We start from the raw sequence: 18,053 nt of genomic DNA, 5'->3' as shown, positions 1-18,053 counted from the left end.
CACACCATTCAATAATATATTTTTAATTGGTCTCTTCTTCTTCTTCCTCGTTCTTAATTGTACATTTGGTCGGAGATTTTCCCCAACACAATTAAGTATTTCGTGTCAGCATGTTATTCGCAAGTAGGCCTATTGATTCCGATTTCAAACTGCATTTATTGCTGGATTTACTTTCATACCTAATACATAACACATAAAAATAAAAATACATAACTACAACTAAGATTTATCGACGTGATTAGTAACGATACTTACACATAAACCTTACACTAAAGGAGAGTGCATATATTCTATAGCACAGCATGCGACATACTCTACCACATATAAATGTATAATGTTGTATTAGATACACATAGACCACCAAGCCTCGTATTACATAACTTCCGGACCACCCACACGCACACACACACACACACAATACTCAACATCTAGGCACGATAAGACTGTGGGATTCTAAAGACTCATTAAGAAAATCACCTTCAGTATCACACAACACCGCTCTTTAGCAACAACCTACCACGTGTAATACAATCAAAAACAAAACAAACCTCACCCACTTAGAAAAAAAAACTACTTTGTCTAATATTATAAAATGTTGCTTATGTGTCTTCCTTTGGCGTTGAAATAACATTCTGTAAAGATAACTTTCCGTATTATTACTATTCGTCTATAAGTCATTAATAAATTAATACCAGATTATGTAGAAATCTATTCTCCTACTGTCTAATACAAACATATATCCACCCATTTACATACTACATACACGATCTTATAACACACGTCCATACATTCTTCTCTTATTCACGTGATAAACTACTCGCACACATGCCCATACACACTTCCGATACACACTTGACTACATACATAATTCCACACACATGCCCATACACACTCGACTACATACATAATTCCACACACATGCCCATACACACTCGACTACTTACATAATCCCACACACATGCCCACACACACTTCACATACACACTTGACTACATACATAATCCCACACATACCCCATTCAAACCATTCATATCTAATTGCCCTCGAATCAGTAAAATCCAACTTTAAAAAAAATAATATCTTATATTAATGCATATATATTCGCACATCTCAATTCACACGATTCCCCTCACCACTCAACACTTCAACCCCCACACATCATCACACCACTTCCGCTACTCAACACTAAACACACACACTTTCACGCCCACATATCTCATAACACTTACCTGTACCAATATCTCATGCAGGTGATAATCATTAATTTTAAATGGTGAAAAAAATCCAATGAGCTTTACAAAGCCTGACTTTTAATTAAAACCGTCAAAGCCAATTTAAATCTAAATCTAACGCTAACCCTAAGCCTCACAGAAAACATAAAATTAAATAAATCATCCAACATAAAAATTGCATAACTAAAACTAAAAAGTAAACCTTTAATATAAGTGCAACGCTCTATAAAAAGGGAGCCTAGTTATTTTAACATTATCTTAAAATCACACTGGAGAAACTACAATACGGTTTGCGCTGATTTAAAGGAAGAAAGGAAGTAGGCTCTTCAGCTTTTAAAACGTAAATAGCCATTGTGTACAGTGGCGTAGCGAGGTCGGGTGTCACCCGGTGCGGCACTTAATCGTGTCACCCCCCAGAGACGTAGCGACCATTCCCGGGGACAAATTTTCGATTTGCAACCCCCCCCCCCCTCAAACTTTCGATTTACACCCCCCCCTCAAGTTTTTCTTTATATATTTTGCTATTTTTTGCCTTGGTGTCACCCCCACTAAATGGTGTCACCTGGTGCGGTCCGCACCCCCCGCCCCCCCCCCCCCCCCCTCGCTACGCCCCTAATTGTGTATGAGGGAATTCAAACTATTTCTTGAGTAAATATAAAATTAACTTTTACACATCTTTCTACAGCATCGACCCAGACCCACCCCCACCCCTACCCGAGGAGGTCGCCATAACCCAGCCGTTGACGCCCATTCCAGCTGACGCCCCACCCCCCAGGGCGGGGTGCATGGATAAGAGAAGCACGTTGGAAAAAGTTCTCATCGTGCTAGCTATCATCATTATCATCATCTGTCTGGGATTTGTTGCCGCTTTTATTATCTTCTACTTTTTCTCATCCCCACCACCAGGTAAGTGTGTGGGAATAAAGTGTGTGGGAATAAAGTGTGTGGGAACAAAGTGTGTGGGAATAAAATGTGTGGGAATAAAATGTGTGGGAATAAAATGTGTGGGAATAAAGTGTGTGGGAATAAGGGGTGTAGGAATAAAGAGTGTGGGAATAAAGGGTGTGGGAATAAAGGGTGTGGTAATAAAGTGTGTGGCAGTTGGCGGGGTGTGTGTTTCTGTGCGTGTGTTTGTGTATGGTGCGAGTGGGTGTGTGAGAGCACAGCGGAGCTTTATTAAAGGGAAATAACCATTATATTAAAAGGATAAAACAATTCAGCACAACACATCCTAAATGAGAGTTGTCTTACGTTACAGCTATTTGTGAAGGGGTGCCTGTGTCAATTTATATTTAGAATTTTACATTTTGAAAATCATTAAAAACAAATTTTGTTCTTTAATATATATATATATATATATATATATATATATATATATATATATATATATATATATATCAATACCTTTAAAACTGAGCAAAAATTGTATAGTTTTCTGAATGTTTAACAATAACTTGTATTTGATGTGTTTTTATCATTTCCATTTCAGTCATTTGCTTCACCGACAACTGTGTCCGAACATGTACGTATTTTTACTTTAGTATCTCTTGTTCTCCCGCCAGTCTACCCATCATTAGTGAGATCTGTCCACTGAACTCCTGGCCCTTTATCCTCGGCTCTGGGGGCCTGGTGTACGGGCATGGTTTATCACTATGTGGCCCAGCCCGTGGCGTAGCTAGGTCGGGTGTCACCCGGTGCGGCACTTAATGGTGTCACCCCCCAGAGGCGCAGTGACCCTTCCCGGAGACAAACTTTCAAAATTTCGATTTGCACCCCCCCCCTCAAACTTTCGATTTGCACCCCCCCCCCCAAGTTTTTCTGTATATATTTATATATTTTGCTATTTTTTGCCTTGGTGTCACCCCCCCCCCCCTAAATGGTGTCACCCGGTGCGGTCCGCACCCCCGCCCCCTCGCTACGCCTCTGGGCCCAGCAACGCGAGATAGACGAACATTTATGTAATCCTTAGGTGAGGGGGGGGGGGATGGCAGATATGGTATGTTTTGTGGGAGGTAGGGTAAAAAACGTTACTAAGTATTGATTTTGTACGTTTAGATGATGTAATATCGAGAAAAAAAAGTTCGTTTCAATCTTAATTGTATAGGAATGAGGCGGAAGAAGGGGGGGGGGGGTAGAATATTATGAAATCACTTTAGAGGGAGAGGATGTCTGGGGTTTTGTACCGACACGTAACAGTAGTAACAATGAGTGGAACGTGGATGTGTAAAAAAAATCGGCATAATTGACTTGGGTAATTTTAAGGACCAATTTTGATTCCTACGTATTCATGCTTTAGTAGTTACTAAACAACTTGCCTTACACTACACAAAAATATTATATGATTATTAAATTTATAGATAAATTGAAACTTTATTTTAATCGTCAGAAGGCACCATGTCAGGCTTATTTTGGGACGATGATTTGATATTTCTTAGTAGGCCTGTTCATAATTTAATAGTGCGTCGATTATGTAACTACTCCCCCCCTCCTCAGCAAAAACACATAAAGAAATTCGTTGTAGTACTTGTTTAAGTTCTAAATTAAAACTTAATTTAAATGTCTGAATGCAATGTGTCAGGCTCATTTCCGAAGTAGGCCTGTTTATAATTTATTAGTACGGGGATTACTTAACTTGCTTCCCCCCCACCCACCTTGTTTAAGTTCTAAATGAAAACAGAAATGCCATGCCTGAATGAACTGTCTTTCAAACTCTGGCAGCGTCTCGCCTCGAGTCTTCGATGGACAAGAGGGTGGACCCGTGTGTGGACTTTTACCAGTACGCCTGTGGGGGGTGGAAGAAGGACCACGTCCTCCAGCCTGGCCAGTCCCTCGACACCCACTCGCTCATCAACACCAGCAACATCGTTAAGGTCAAAAGTAAGCACCGAGCTTTAATCAAGCTGATTGTAGAGTTTTTGTCATTAGTATTAAGGTCAAAGGTCATGGTCAAATGTATTCACGGCACTTTAATCAAGCTGATTGTAGCGTTTTTGTCATTAGTATTAAGGTCAAAGGTCAAAAGTAAGCACCGCACTTTGATCAAGCTGATTGTAGCGTTTTTGTCATTAGTATTAAGGTTAAAGGTCAAGGGTCATGGGTCAAATGTATTCACGGCACTTTAATCAAGCTGATTGTAGCGTTTTTGTCATTAGTATTAAGGTCAAAGGTCAAATGTAAGCACCGCGCTATGATCAAGCTGATTGTAGAGTTGTTGTCATCAGTATTAAGGTCAAAGTTCAAGGACAAATGTAAGGACCACATTTTGCTCAAGCTGATTGTAGCGTTTTTGTCATTAGTATTAAGGTCAAAAGTAAGCACCGCACTTTGATCAAGCTGATTGTAGCGTTTTTGTCTTTAGTATTAAGGTGAAAGGTCAAGGGTCATGGGTCAAATGTATTCACGGTACTTTAATCAAGCTGATTGTAGCGTTTTTGTGATTAGTATTAAGGTCAAAGGTCAAATGTAAGCATCGCACTTTGCTCAGGTGATTATTCAGTCAAAGCTAAGGTCAAGGTCAAATGTAAGCACCGCTCTCTGATCAATGAACTATTGTACACGGTCAATGTCGACTAAAGATATGACAGTAGACGAGTAAATCGTCAGAACAATACAATATAAATAGCTTTAAAAAATATTTTCATTCTTTCGAAGGAAGACCTGTGGTCTAAACCTCATTCTTGTATTTCTTAAAATGTTCCTAAATATAAATACCGACATGCCCACATCTTAGTTATTCTGTTACTTCTTTATCTTCTTTAGTTCTGTAATTGTAATGTTGGAGGTAACTTTTCCATCAGAATTGAGTTATGCATGTCAACATGTTATACTATATAGCTAGTTGACTCCGTTTTCAGTCTGCTATTCTTTCTGATTTGCTTTCATAGCTTTTATTCATGGTATCGGTTGTTTGATTTTGGAGTTGTCTCTCCTAGATGAGTTACTCTCCCTTATCTGCCACTGTGTTCGAACTCTGGACTTTTGGTGCTAGTAATCATAGACTCTCCCGCCCAACCACGCCGTTATTCTACTTTTTCGTGAGCATTTTTTAAGCATACAAATATGTACAGCAATTTACATTGTGTAATCAAAGTCCGGATTCATACAGGGCGTCCTGATTAAATTTCAGTTCTGAAGGGTACCTGACTCACGTAAAGGAAAGCAAAGACGACTGGGCATAATGCTGACCACACCATCCCTTTCTATGGATGGTTCGCTATAAAAGGGGGAGTTTACTTATTTACTTACTAATCAAGCACAAACCACCATGTCTGTTTCTATCTCACCAACTATTTCTATCCCACCGTTTCTATCTCACCACCTGTTTCTATCTCACCAACTGTTTCTCTCACCAACTGTTTCTATCCCACCTACTCCCCAGATCTGTTGGAGGAGAAGAGGATATCGACAGATCCAGTTTATCGATCTCACCCCAAGTCTTTCTACTCTTTGTGTATGAACACAGGTGAGTACAGCCACCATACAACTGGGTGTAAATCTTTGTGTATGAACACAGGTGAGTACAGACACCATACAACTGGGTGTAAATCTTTGTGTATGAACACAGGTGAGTACAGGCACCATACAACTGGGTGTAAATCTTTGTGTATGAACACAGGTGAGTACAGACACCATACAACTGGGTGTAAATCTTTGTGTATGAACACAGGTGAGTACTGACACCATACAACTGGGTGTAAATCTTTGTGTATGAACACAGGTGAGTACAGACACCATACAACTGGGTGTAAATCTTTGTGTATGAACACAGGTGAGTACAGATACAATACAACTGGGTGTAAATCTTTGTGTATGAACACAGGTGAGTACAGACACCATACAACTGGGTGTAAATCTTTGTGTATGAACACAGGTGAGTACAGACACCATACAACTGGGTGTAAATCTTTGTGTATGAACACAGGTGAGTACAGACACCATACAACTGGGTGTAAATCTTTGTGTATGAACACAGGTGAGTACAGACACAATACAACTGGGTGTAAATCTTTGTGTATGAACACAGGTGACACCATACAACTGGGTGTAAATCTTTGTGTATGAACACAGGTGAGTACAGACACCATACAACTGGGTGTAAATCTTTGTGTATGAACACAGGTGAGTACAGGCACCATACAACAGGGTGTAAATCTTTGTGTATGAACACTGGTGAGTACAGACACAATACAACTGGGTGTAAATCTTTGTGTATGAACACAGGTGAGTACAGGCACCATACAACTGGGTGTAAATCTTTGTGTATGAACACAGGTGAGTACAGACACCATACAACTGGGTGTAAATCTTTGTGTATGAACACAGGTGAGTACAGACACAATACAACTGGGTGTAAATCTTTGTGTATGAACACAGAGTACAGCCACCATACAACTGGGTGTAAATCTTTGTGTATGAACACAGGTGAGTACAGACACAATACAACTGGGTGTAAATCTTTGTGTATGAACACAGAGTACAGCCACCATACAACTGGGTGTAAATCTTTGTGTATGAACACAGGTGAGTACAGACACAATACAACTGGGTGTAAATCTTTGTGTATGAACACAGAGTACAGCCACCATACAACTGGGTGTAAATCTTTGTGTATGAACACAGGTGAGTACAGACACAATACAACTGGGTGTAAATCTTTGTGTATGAACACAGAGTACAGCCACCATACAACTGGGTGTAAATCTTTGTGTATGAACACAGGTGAGTACAGACACAATACAACTGGGTGTAAATCTTTGTGTATGAACACAGAGTACAGCCACCATACAACTGGGTGTAAATCTTTGTGTATGAACACAGGTGAGTACAGACACCATACAACTGGGTGTAAATCTTTGTGTATGAACACAGGTGAGTACAGGCACCATACAACTGGGTGTAAATCTTTGTGTATGAACACAGGTGAGTACTGACACCATACAACTGGGTGTAAATCTTTGTGTATGAAAACAGAGTACAGGCACCATACAACTGGGTGTAAATCTTTGTGTATGAACACAGGTGAGTACAGACACCATACATCTGGGTGTAAATCTTTGTGTATGAACACAGGTGAGTAGGTACAGACACCATACAACTGGGTGTAAATCTTTGTGTATGAACACAGGTGAGTACAGACACCATACAACTGGGTGTAAATCTTTGTGTATGAACACTGGTGAGTACAGACACAATACAACTGGGTGTAAATCTTTGTGTATGAACACAGGTGAGTACAGGCACCATACAACTGGGTGTAAATCTTTGTGTATAATAACAGGTTAGTACAGGCACCATACAACTGGGTGTAAATCTTTGTGTATGAACACAGGTGAGTAGGTACAGAAACCATACAACAGGGTGTAAATCTTTGTGTATGAACACAGGTGAGTACAGACACCATACAACTGGGTGTAAATCTTTGTGTATGAACACAGGTGAGTACAGGCATCATACAACTGGGTGTAAATCTTTGTGTATGAACACAGGTGAGTACAGACACCATACAACTGGGTGTAAATCTTTGTGTATGAACACAGTGAGTACAAACACCATACAACTGGGTGTAAATCTTTGTGTATGAACACAGGTGAGTACAGACACCATACAACTGGGTGTAAATCTTTGTGTATGAACACAGTGAGTACAGACACCATACAACTGGGTGTAAATCTTTGTGTATGAACACAGTGAGTACAAACACCATACAACTGGGTGTAAATCTTTGTGTATGAACACAGGTGAGTACAGGCACCATACAACTGGGTGTAAATCTTTGTGTATAAACACAGGTGAGTACAGGCACCATACAACTGGGTGTAAATCTTTGTGTATGAACACAGTGAGTACAGGCACCATACAACTGGGTGTAAATCTTTGTGTATGAACACAGGTGAGTAGGTACAGACACCATATAACTGGGTGTAAATCTTTGTGTATGAACACAGAGTACAGCCACCATACAACTGGGTGTAAATCTTTGTGTATGAACACAGGTGAGTACAGACACAATACAACTGGGTGTAAATCTTTGTGTATGAACACAGAGTACAGCCACCATACAACTGGGTGTAAATCTTTGTGTATGAACACAGGTGAGTACAGACACAATACAACTGGGTGTAAATCTTTGTGTATGAACACAGAGTACAGCCACCATACAACTGGGTGTAAATCTTTGTGTATGAACACAGGTGAGTACAGACACAATACAACTGGGTGTAAATCTTTGTGTATGAACACAGGTGAGTACAGATACAATACAACTGGGTGTAAATCTTTGTGTATGAACACTGGTGAGTATAGACACCATACAACTGGGTGTAAATCTTTGTGTATGAACACTGGTGAGTATAGACACCATACAACTGGGTGTAAATCTTTGTGTATGAACACTGGTGAGTATAGACACCATACAACTGGGTGTAAATCTTTGTGTATGAACACTGGTGAGTATAGACACCATACAACTGGGTGTAAATGTGTACTCATTTGTTCTAGTATAATATTGTTTGATTAAAAAATTGAAGCAATATCTTAGCCTAAATTCATTACTAAACTAATAATATCACCAGTGGTACCAATAAAGGAGTCTTTGATAATGAATATCATACATTTAGTCAAATTTAACCCATCCACCCATCATAACCCCCCCTCCCCCCACAACCTCTACGTTACAATAAAAACACTAATTAATAGACGTATATCGAATAACCATTCTTGTTACGAAAATCAACAGTTGTTTTAAATATAATATATATTTGTGATTACATAATATTAAATGAATGCACCGTTATATATATTTACCCCTCCCCCACCTTTCATTGCAAATAGTCACAAAGTCCGACCCCCCCTCTCTTACTCTATCACCACTATCATTGTGACAATGCTGATTTTTTTTTTTAAATTGCCAGTCAATTTGAATCACAGAGGGGCAAAACCATTCGTAGATCTCGCTAAACAGCTGGGGAGTTTTCCTGTTTTGGACAAGAACTGGAACGAGACAGCTTTTAGTCTGGAGAGGATTCTGGTGGAGATGATTAAACTTGGCAAGTAAATAATTTCCTCTGTAACTCACGTTGGCGTCTCTATGGGGTGTGTTCTGGGCATAGTGCTGACCATGTGGATGTCATAGAAACAGATAAACTCTACTTCATGCGACACATATGTCTTGGGCTGGAACGAAAAAAAGATGAGAAGGAGGGTGTGTGTTTACCTCACTGGCGACACCCCCCCCCTTAATGTCATAAAGAATTGATGACCAAAGCGAAAAATAAGCTTGAGATACAGTAGACAGTTCAATGATATATGAGGTGTAGGGACTTACCCAGTCAATAAACCAGGGATCCCACTTATTTTGATAATTAAAGTATAACTCGCTTGATTGGACAATAATGCCCTTACTGTCGCCCTGAGTCACTCTAGAATAGAACCTATGAAATCAATATTTACAAAACTACAGTCTTGTCAAACTAAATAATATTAAAACTCGAAGATGATGGAAAACTAATAGTTTAAATATTTCAGCTTTTTTTTAAAACCTAGATGTGTTTTTAATCAACATAAATGGGCCGATTGTCCAACAATCGGTATACCTGAAACTCATTAAAGTTTTCATTCCACATCTATTGTTTAAAAAGTTAAAATATTTTAATAATAATATGTATAATTGTCATTAAATTAATGAACTTCATCCAAAGAAAATAGAATTAATAATGTAAATGATTTTATTCCAGAACTGTTCCCATTGGTAACAGTAGGGATTAAACGAGAAACGGATACCAAGAGAAAGATATATGTAAGCATTTACATCTGTAGTTAATCAATTTTACTTGAAATTACAATTCACGCAATTATGCGTACTTGACGAATGTAACAATTGTAATTAATAAAGGGCAATAATACATTATAATAAATGAACTTTAATTTTCTTGATTGTTTCCCTTGAATAAAAAAAACCTAGGTTGACAAAGGGAAAATAAACAGCATGAATTTCAACATAACTCTCACAACTACGCGTGACGACATGAAGACTTACGAAGAATGGCTGGTAAAGTTGTTGGTGCCTTTGGGTGTTGTTGAGGCAGATGCCAAGACAGCTGCAGCAGAAGTTGTTGATTTTGAGCTTAATGTGACTAAGGTAAGATAATCAGAACAATAAGGGCCCATTTCAAACTGAGTTCTTGCTTAATGATGGGACAGCGTGTTGGATGTTTACAGTCTGAGTTTAGCGTACGAGTTTTTATTCTAAAGTTTTAGTAACACACAGAGGCGTAGCGAGGGAGCGGGGGGGAGTACATATGTCCGTCCCCGGGCGCCGACCTTAGTGAGCGCCAAAATGGGTTGGAAAAAAATTAATATCTCATTTTAGGTGCAAATTGAAAGTTTGAGGGGGTGGGGGTGCAAATCGATAGTTTGAGGGGGGGGGGGGTGCAAATTGAAAATATGCAAGGATGCTCCCGAGGGGGGCGCCAAATTGAAAGTTTGTCCTCGGGCGCCGGGAAGGGTCGCTACGCCTCTGGTAACACATCCCTGTGTCACAGTAAAACATGAATTCTACTTCATCTGCCCGATTAATAACCTGGTTTTGAGAGCATTAACTTAACTACTGTAGTGTGCCCACCTATTATATATTATTGTATCTCTAACTAGATTCTTATTCTATCGTGTACAGATCTCAATAATAAAAATAACTCTTCTAATCCGAAAAAAAATCAAACACTTGTAACTGGATACAGGGTAAAGCTCTCAATCTAATAATACAATTTTGTCTTTTACTCCCTAGGCTGTCCTATATAATTATCATATGCCTGAAGAGGTGACCATGACGATAGCTGAGCTACAAAGCAAGTATGCCTGGGTAAAGTCATACAGATAGTATCTTTAGATTAGAGCTACAAAGCAAGTATGCCTGGGTAAAGTCATACAGATAGTATCTTTAGATTAGAGCTACAAAGCAAGTATGCCTGGGTAAAGTCATACAGATAGTATCTTTAGATTAGAGTTACAAAGAAAGTATGCCTGGGTAAAGTCATACAGATAGTATCTTTAGATTAGAGCTACAAAGCAAGTATGCCTGGGTAAAGTCATACAGATAGTATCTTTAGATTAGAGCTACAAAGCAAGTATGCCTGGGTAAAGTCATACAGATAGTATCTTTAGATTAATAAAGCATTCACAATTTTATCTGTAGGATTGTTCACGCACACACACACACACACACACACACACACACACCTACACACACGCATGCACATATACAAACATTGTTATACACAAACAATGTTACATTGTCTTTGATTTTTTTTTTATCTTCACACATTTTCTGCTAACAGTGTGGGATAAATTTATTGTATCTAGGGTGGAGTTGAAGAAGAATTAGCAGAAATGCTATTTGAGATGGGATGGCATAGTTTTTTTTGGCATAAGTGCTTACCACACTATCCCTTCATTTGCCAAGTTCACTGAAACATGTCAACTCTACTTTATCTGCCTCAAGGGCCTTAAGGTTCAAAAGGGTATTTTACTTGTATTTAATATGACGGGGGGGGGGGGGGGGGAGGATGGAAAATGGAAAATGTAGCATAACATTTCATAAAATGGGGAAGAATGAAAATAAAAAAAACACAACATTTAAATGTAATACTATGTAAGCACAACTCTACTCTTGAGATTTATTTTAAAATTTAAAGTTTTGTTTTCAATAACTGACAATAAAAATGATCAATCTAGATAAACTGGTTGAATCTACTACAAGCACTGAGAGCCTCCTATAGTCCAACACTTTTCATAAGTGCTGATGACGTCATTACTAATATGGATCCACGCTTTTTAGAAAAACTGGGCTCTGTAATCAGCACAACATCTAAACGGTATGCACACTTTTACATGTTCTATCATAACTAAATGACATTTTTCAAACTATTTAATCAAAATGGAGGCCTGGAAATTTTTTTATGTGGTTTTAAAAAAAATCTGTTAATATTAAACCTGTGTATATTTTTCAACAATGCACCATCATTTAAAAAAAAATATTTTTCAGTGTGCTCTCAAACTATCTGCTGACTCATCTGTTGTTGCTGACTCCTCATTTGGATGCCAACTTCAGGGCACTTTGGGACCAAAACCTGCTGGTTTGTAGGACTCAGTTTCTGTCTGATTTAATTTTTTTCTTCATTAATAGTTTTTCTCCAATGATAACTTTCAAGCCATGATATTCAAATATTTAAAATTTGGGACTACAATATTCTGGTTTGTAAGACTCTGTCTTAGTCAATAGTTTTTCTCCAATGATAACTTTAAAGCCATGATTTTCAAACTTTGAAAATTTGGGACCACAATATTCTAATTTGTATGACGCAATTTCTGTCTTCATCTGTAATTTACCTCCATTGATGGCTTTTAAGCCATGATATTCAAAATTTGAGACTACAATATTCTGGTTTGTATGACTAAATTTCTGTTTACATCAATAGTTTTCTCTATTGAAGGCTTTTAAGCCATGCTATTCTAATTTTAAAATTTGAGATTACAATAGTTTGGCTTGTATGACTCAATTTCTGTCTTGCCATTTATGGCCTATAAGCCACTCTATTGACATGTTTAAAATGTTTACCAGGTGAATACAATTTATGGCCTTTAAGCCACTCTATTGACATGTTTAAAATGTTTACCAGGTGAATACAATTTATGGCCTTTAAGCCACTCTATTGACATGTTTAAAATGTTTACCAGGTGAATACAATTTATGGCCTTTAAGCCACTCTATTGACATGTTTAAAATGTTTACCAGGTGAATACAATTTATGGCCTTTAAGCCACTCTACTGACATGTTTAAAATGTTTACCAGGTGAATACAATTTATGGCCTTTAAGCCACTCTATTGACATGTTTAAAATGTTTACCAGGTGAATACAATTTATGGCCTTTAAGCCACTCTACTGACATGTTTAAAATGTTTACCAGGTGAATACAATTTATGGCCTTTAAGCTTCTCTACTGACATGTTTAAAATGTTTACCAGGTGAATACAATTTATGGCCTTTAAGCCACTCTATTGACATGTTTAAAATGTTTACCAGGTGAATAAAATTTATGGCCTTTAAGCCACTCTACTGAAATGTTTAAAATGTTTACCAGGTGAATACAAGGAAAACAGCCCAGCCCAGATGGGAGTTTTGTGTCAATCAGGCTATCAGAGTTTACCCAGAAGCCCTCAGTCGAATGTACATAGACACATATTTCAACAAAAAGGCCATGAAATATGTAAATACATTTTATAATTTTTAACACATTAAAAGGGACTTAAGTAAAAGAGAATTGCTGGTGTAGCTAAAAGATACAGCTATAAACAGAGCTCAAAACTATTTTTATAAAAGGTGTTTACTAAGAAAATATTTTAAAATCCAAAATCCATATTGAAAATTTGACATGTAGATCTATTTGCTTTAAAAAGAGCGGTGTAAAAAATGTGGGTGAAGCTTCATTTTGCCTTTATAAGTGTATTTTCAGGTAATCCCTCATTTTATGTTATTAGGTCAGGGGTAGATCTATGGTCCAGTCATTTAATAACCAGAGTCAGTGGCGTAGCGAGGTCGGGTGTCACCCGGTGCGGCACTTAATGGTGTCACCCCCCAGAGGGACAAACTTTCAACTTTTCGATTTGCACCCACCCCCTCAACCTTTCGATTTGCACCCCCCCCTCCCCCTCAAACTTTTGATTTGCACCCCCCCTTCTCAAGTTTTTCTCTATATATTTTGCTATTTTTTGCCTTGGTGTCACCTCCCTAAATGGTGTCACCCGGTGCGGTCTGCACCCCCGCCTCCCCCTCGCTATGCCTCTGACCAGAGTTGATTATAAGAATCATGGGCAATATGAATTAGCTGTCTTAGATCATGTCTAGTTTTGATGATCTCTCTTTTCTAAAGCAACTTCTGTACCTTGTCTTGTTATTGTGTTTATATACAACTGTATGTTTACAATGCTTATTTAAGTATTAAAACCTAACATATTAAAGAGATTACTTGATCAAACAAAACTTACTCTTACTTTAATATACTGCTTGTTAACTTGGCATACATTTCTTCACCAGCTGAAGGAAATGCTAGATGATCTGACAGTGGCCTACAGAGATTTGTTGTCTGAAAATACATGGATGACAGAAGAGACCAAAAATGAAGTCAAAACTAAGGTAGTTTTTCTTTACATAAACATTAATTTAACTCTTCTTTCCTTCAGCACAAAAGAGTGTTATTTTATTTTCATTTTTGTTTTTAGAATAATAAAAATGACATTTTAATCTATGATTAAAACTATTATTCTAAAATAGATCAACTGATGTAATTAAAATACTTGTTAATCAACTTTCCCATTGAAATATTTCTGAAAATTCTGTTAAATAGGTAACAGCACTGAAACAAAAAGTTGGATACCCAGACTACATCAATGAAGATAGTAGACTCAATGCTCTATATCCAACGGTAAATCTACAGTCATATACATCAGACAACTTAATTATATTACAATTCTGTTTAAAAGATGGTAAAAATTTCTAAAAATCTTAAATACGAAACAATACTGACTGTAATTTTACTTTGTAGAGTCCACCTAGTGAATACTTTGAGACTCTTGTGGAATCTATCAGGACTTCTGTGTCAGAAAGATTCAAGAAGTTCAGGGAGCCAAGAGATATATCAATGTAAGTTTTTCAGGCAAGATTTGTACAAAGAAAGTTTAAGGAAATTCTAGACTATGGTACTCTATACAAAGGCTTATTTTTCATGCCTTTATGCCAATCAAAGTATTTTTCATTTTATAAAAAATAAATCTATTAACAAACAAAGAAGGCTACAAATACTAATATTATAAATTATTTTACTGCAATAATTTTAAAAAAATAATCATTGCTTAGTAAAATGTAGAAGTGGAAAACACTTCTTATGTTAGGGTAAATTTAAGCAGATAATTTTCAAACTTTTTTAAAACAGAAACATAATGGCACCTAGTATTATGATTTAGCAAATTTGTTTTAAAGTTTTTTTTTAGTGATAAACATGTTTGTTTATATAATAATTTAAAATTGTGAGGATCAGGGTATTGGATTGGAACAATTTAAAATAATTTTAAGTGGGGACAGAATTCTGGTTAGAAAAGCTAGTAAAAAAATAATTTAAATATTAAAATTTTTAAAATGTGTATGGATGATCCTTAATTTACATGTATACTAATTCACTTAAATTATGATCTACTGTATTGCATCATAGTTTTATATTGTACGTGTAATATAACTATTTGATTATGTTTTTCAGATGGCCAACTGATTTAATAACATCTGCTGTCACATATGATTCATTTGTTAATGAAATTTGTAAGTGTCATTTTTTAAAAACTCCAAACATTATGCATTAAAATTTTAAATAATTAAATATTTTGTAAATTACAGTAATTTCCTCAGCAAAAATTAAAATTTTCAATGCCAACTAAAACTATAAACATGTTTTTAATAGTTGTGCCTGCAGGCATTCTTCAAGAACCATTACTCAGTCTAACTCATCCCAGGTAAGAGTTGAAGATCCGTTTAGATTAGCTTTGATAAACAAATCCAATCTCTGAGTCATGTAAACGCTAACTCTATTTGCTAGACTGTAAGAGATTTTTTTAAGGTGTTAGTGGTCAATAAAACACATAAAATAGGGCTACACTTTGAAAAGCCTAAATTTAAACTGACATTTATACTGATAATATTTGTGAGGTTAAATAAATTCTACCAGTTAAAAAAAAACAACTAAAACTGCATATATTTTGCTTATTGCTTTCTCTCAATTGAACACAGATATTTTAAAAAAAAATTCTGACATTACATACAATTACTTTCAGCTCAGTAAATTATGGGGCTATTGGAATGATCATCAGCCATGAGCTCAATTATGGATTAGATCATTATGGTAAATAATGACGTTTTTAAAAAAAATAGATATAAAATGTTTTTACATTCAATTGTTTTGTGATCTTTTGTGATCAGCAAAAGCTAATTTCCATTTTGATTTATAACTTTGAGCGTTTTTTCACATAATGTTTTAACTATGAAAAAAATAACTGCCTTTGTTTAAACACCCTGATTATTTTGTATTTCAGACACCAAAAATGACCTAAAAACATGGTGGTCTGAAAAAGACAGAGAAAATTTTAACATACAAGCTGACTGTTTTAAAGAGCAGTATGGCTGTTACAGATGGAAACAGCACAATGTGAGATGCTATTAACACCAGCAGTAAAAAATAAAACTTACAACTTAGCATTTTAAAATGTATCTCACATGAAGCTGAAACAATAATGCATCTGACATATAGTTGTAAAACATATAATTAAATCAAAATATATGTGTTAATATTGTTTAATGTGATTAATTGGTCTTGCTCAAATGATATTTTTAAAGTGATGAAGATTTTTATTAATCATCAATTTCTAATTATCATACTAATGAAAAATAATTGTGATTTTTTTAAAATATATTGAATATTTGAACAAAAACTAAGCAGTTTTCGTAATCTTTATAAGCCATTCCTCATCCACATTCTGTTATTTTAAATGTGGCTGATTGCAAACTATGCATTTAATTTTGAATAGAATAATTTATATGGCTAAATCATAAGTATTTTTTTTATAAATAATAAGGTTATATAAATTTTATTGGCATAAATTAACTGTTCAAGAGACAGTTACAATACTTTTCAACTAAAACTGATCAAATAACAGAATTTTAAAAAAAGTTTATCATTAAATATATTATTTTCAAATGTAGAAATGTTTCATATACTTCTATAGTTAGACGGTGAAAAAACAGTCAGTCGAAACATTGCAGATAATAAAGGTCTGAAACAAAGCTACAGAGTAAGTAAAGCTCAACATTAAACTGAACAACACTTTTTTACTTTCTCATATTAAATTATAGTGGAAGTATTAGATCTATAAAAAAATTTATCCAATATCAGTGGCATAGTGGGTCGGGTGTCACCCAGTGCGGCACTTAGTGCTGTCACCCCCAGAGGGGTAGCGACTCTTCCCAGAGACAAACTTTCAATTTTCGATTTGCACCCCCTCCCCCCAAACTTTCGATTTGCACCTCTTAAAAGACTATTTAACACTCGAATGAATCACTTAATTAAGTAGAATTATCATTTTTCTCTATACATTATGCTACTTTTTGCCTTGGTGTCACCCTTCCTCGCTACGCCACTGTCCAATATTATAGACAAAATGACAGGGTTGTAATTTTATTGCCAACTAACACAAAAATATGGTTTGTATGTATGTTTGAATGTTCAGGCTTACAGACACTATGTAAAAAGAACAGGCTCAGAGGAAATAAGACTGCCTGGGATCAACTTGGACCACAATCAAGTTTTTTTCCTCAGCTTTGCACAGGTAAGGCAGAATTCCCTTTGAACTTGATTACACAGGAGGGAAGAAAGTTATGAGTCAGGTTACAAAGGTAACAGAGATATGTTTCATTGTTTCCTTGATTCTTTACCCTTGAGTCAAAGATAATATGTATGCCAGGTACACACCTGCATTTCTCAATCTACAGAACATTTAGTATTTTTGGGAACTTTTTACATAATAGTATTTTGTTTACTGAAGCCCCATAATTAATAAATACCTTTAAATATTTTTAAAAGTATGAAAATATAAAGAACAATAATGACAAATTTCCAGCTTTCATTATATTTTAAGTTTAAAATTATGCAAAAATTGTTAAAGTTGGTCACGATTGGAGACAACTCCAAAATTAAACAACTGCAGCCTTGTAGTTTGTTCTTAGTTG

General features: G+C 36.3%; 1 protein-coding gene across 1 annotated transcript in view; it reads left to right on the top strand.

The window, feature by feature from the left end:
• LOC131956378 (endothelin-converting enzyme 1-like) overlaps positions 1-18,053 on the top strand; it is a 28,317-nt gene that overhangs the window by 7,335 nt on the left and 2,929 nt on the right. Inside the window, exons 3-22 of the mRNA XM_059320772.1 lie at positions 1,918-2,138; positions 2,722-2,874; positions 3,951-4,109; positions 5,611-5,694; positions 9,143-9,277; positions 9,965-10,026; positions 10,192-10,368; positions 11,014-11,088; positions 11,961-12,100; positions 12,271-12,361; positions 13,369-13,494; positions 14,322-14,420; positions 14,632-14,709; positions 14,830-14,927; positions 15,538-15,596; positions 15,736-15,787; positions 16,106-16,173; positions 16,364-16,476; positions 17,054-17,119; positions 17,555-17,653. Of these exons, the coding sequence (XP_059176755.1) occupies positions 1,918-2,138; positions 2,722-2,874; positions 3,951-4,109; positions 5,611-5,694; positions 9,143-9,277; positions 9,965-10,026; positions 10,192-10,368; positions 11,014-11,088; positions 11,961-12,100; positions 12,271-12,361; positions 13,369-13,494; positions 14,322-14,420; positions 14,632-14,709; positions 14,830-14,927; positions 15,538-15,596; positions 15,736-15,787; positions 16,106-16,173; positions 16,364-16,476; positions 17,054-17,119; positions 17,555-17,653 (2,155 nt within the window). The remainder of the gene's footprint in view (positions 1-1,917; positions 2,139-2,721; positions 2,875-3,950; positions 4,110-5,610; positions 5,695-9,142; positions 9,278-9,964; positions 10,027-10,191; positions 10,369-11,013; positions 11,089-11,960; positions 12,101-12,270; positions 12,362-13,368; positions 13,495-14,321; positions 14,421-14,631; positions 14,710-14,829; positions 14,928-15,537; positions 15,597-15,735; positions 15,788-16,105; positions 16,174-16,363; positions 16,477-17,053; positions 17,120-17,554; positions 17,654-18,053) is intronic.

This window comes from Physella acuta, unplaced genomic scaffold (assembly GCF_028476545.2).
Source record: "Physella acuta isolate Inbredline_101_S28 unplaced genomic scaffold, ASM2847654v3 ptg001146l, whole genome shotgun sequence".
NCBI lineage: Eukaryota > Metazoa > Mollusca > Gastropoda > Physidae > Physella > Physella acuta.
The sequence above is the reverse complement of the archived record's forward strand: the minus strand, read 5'-3'. Positions and strand labels throughout refer to the sequence as shown.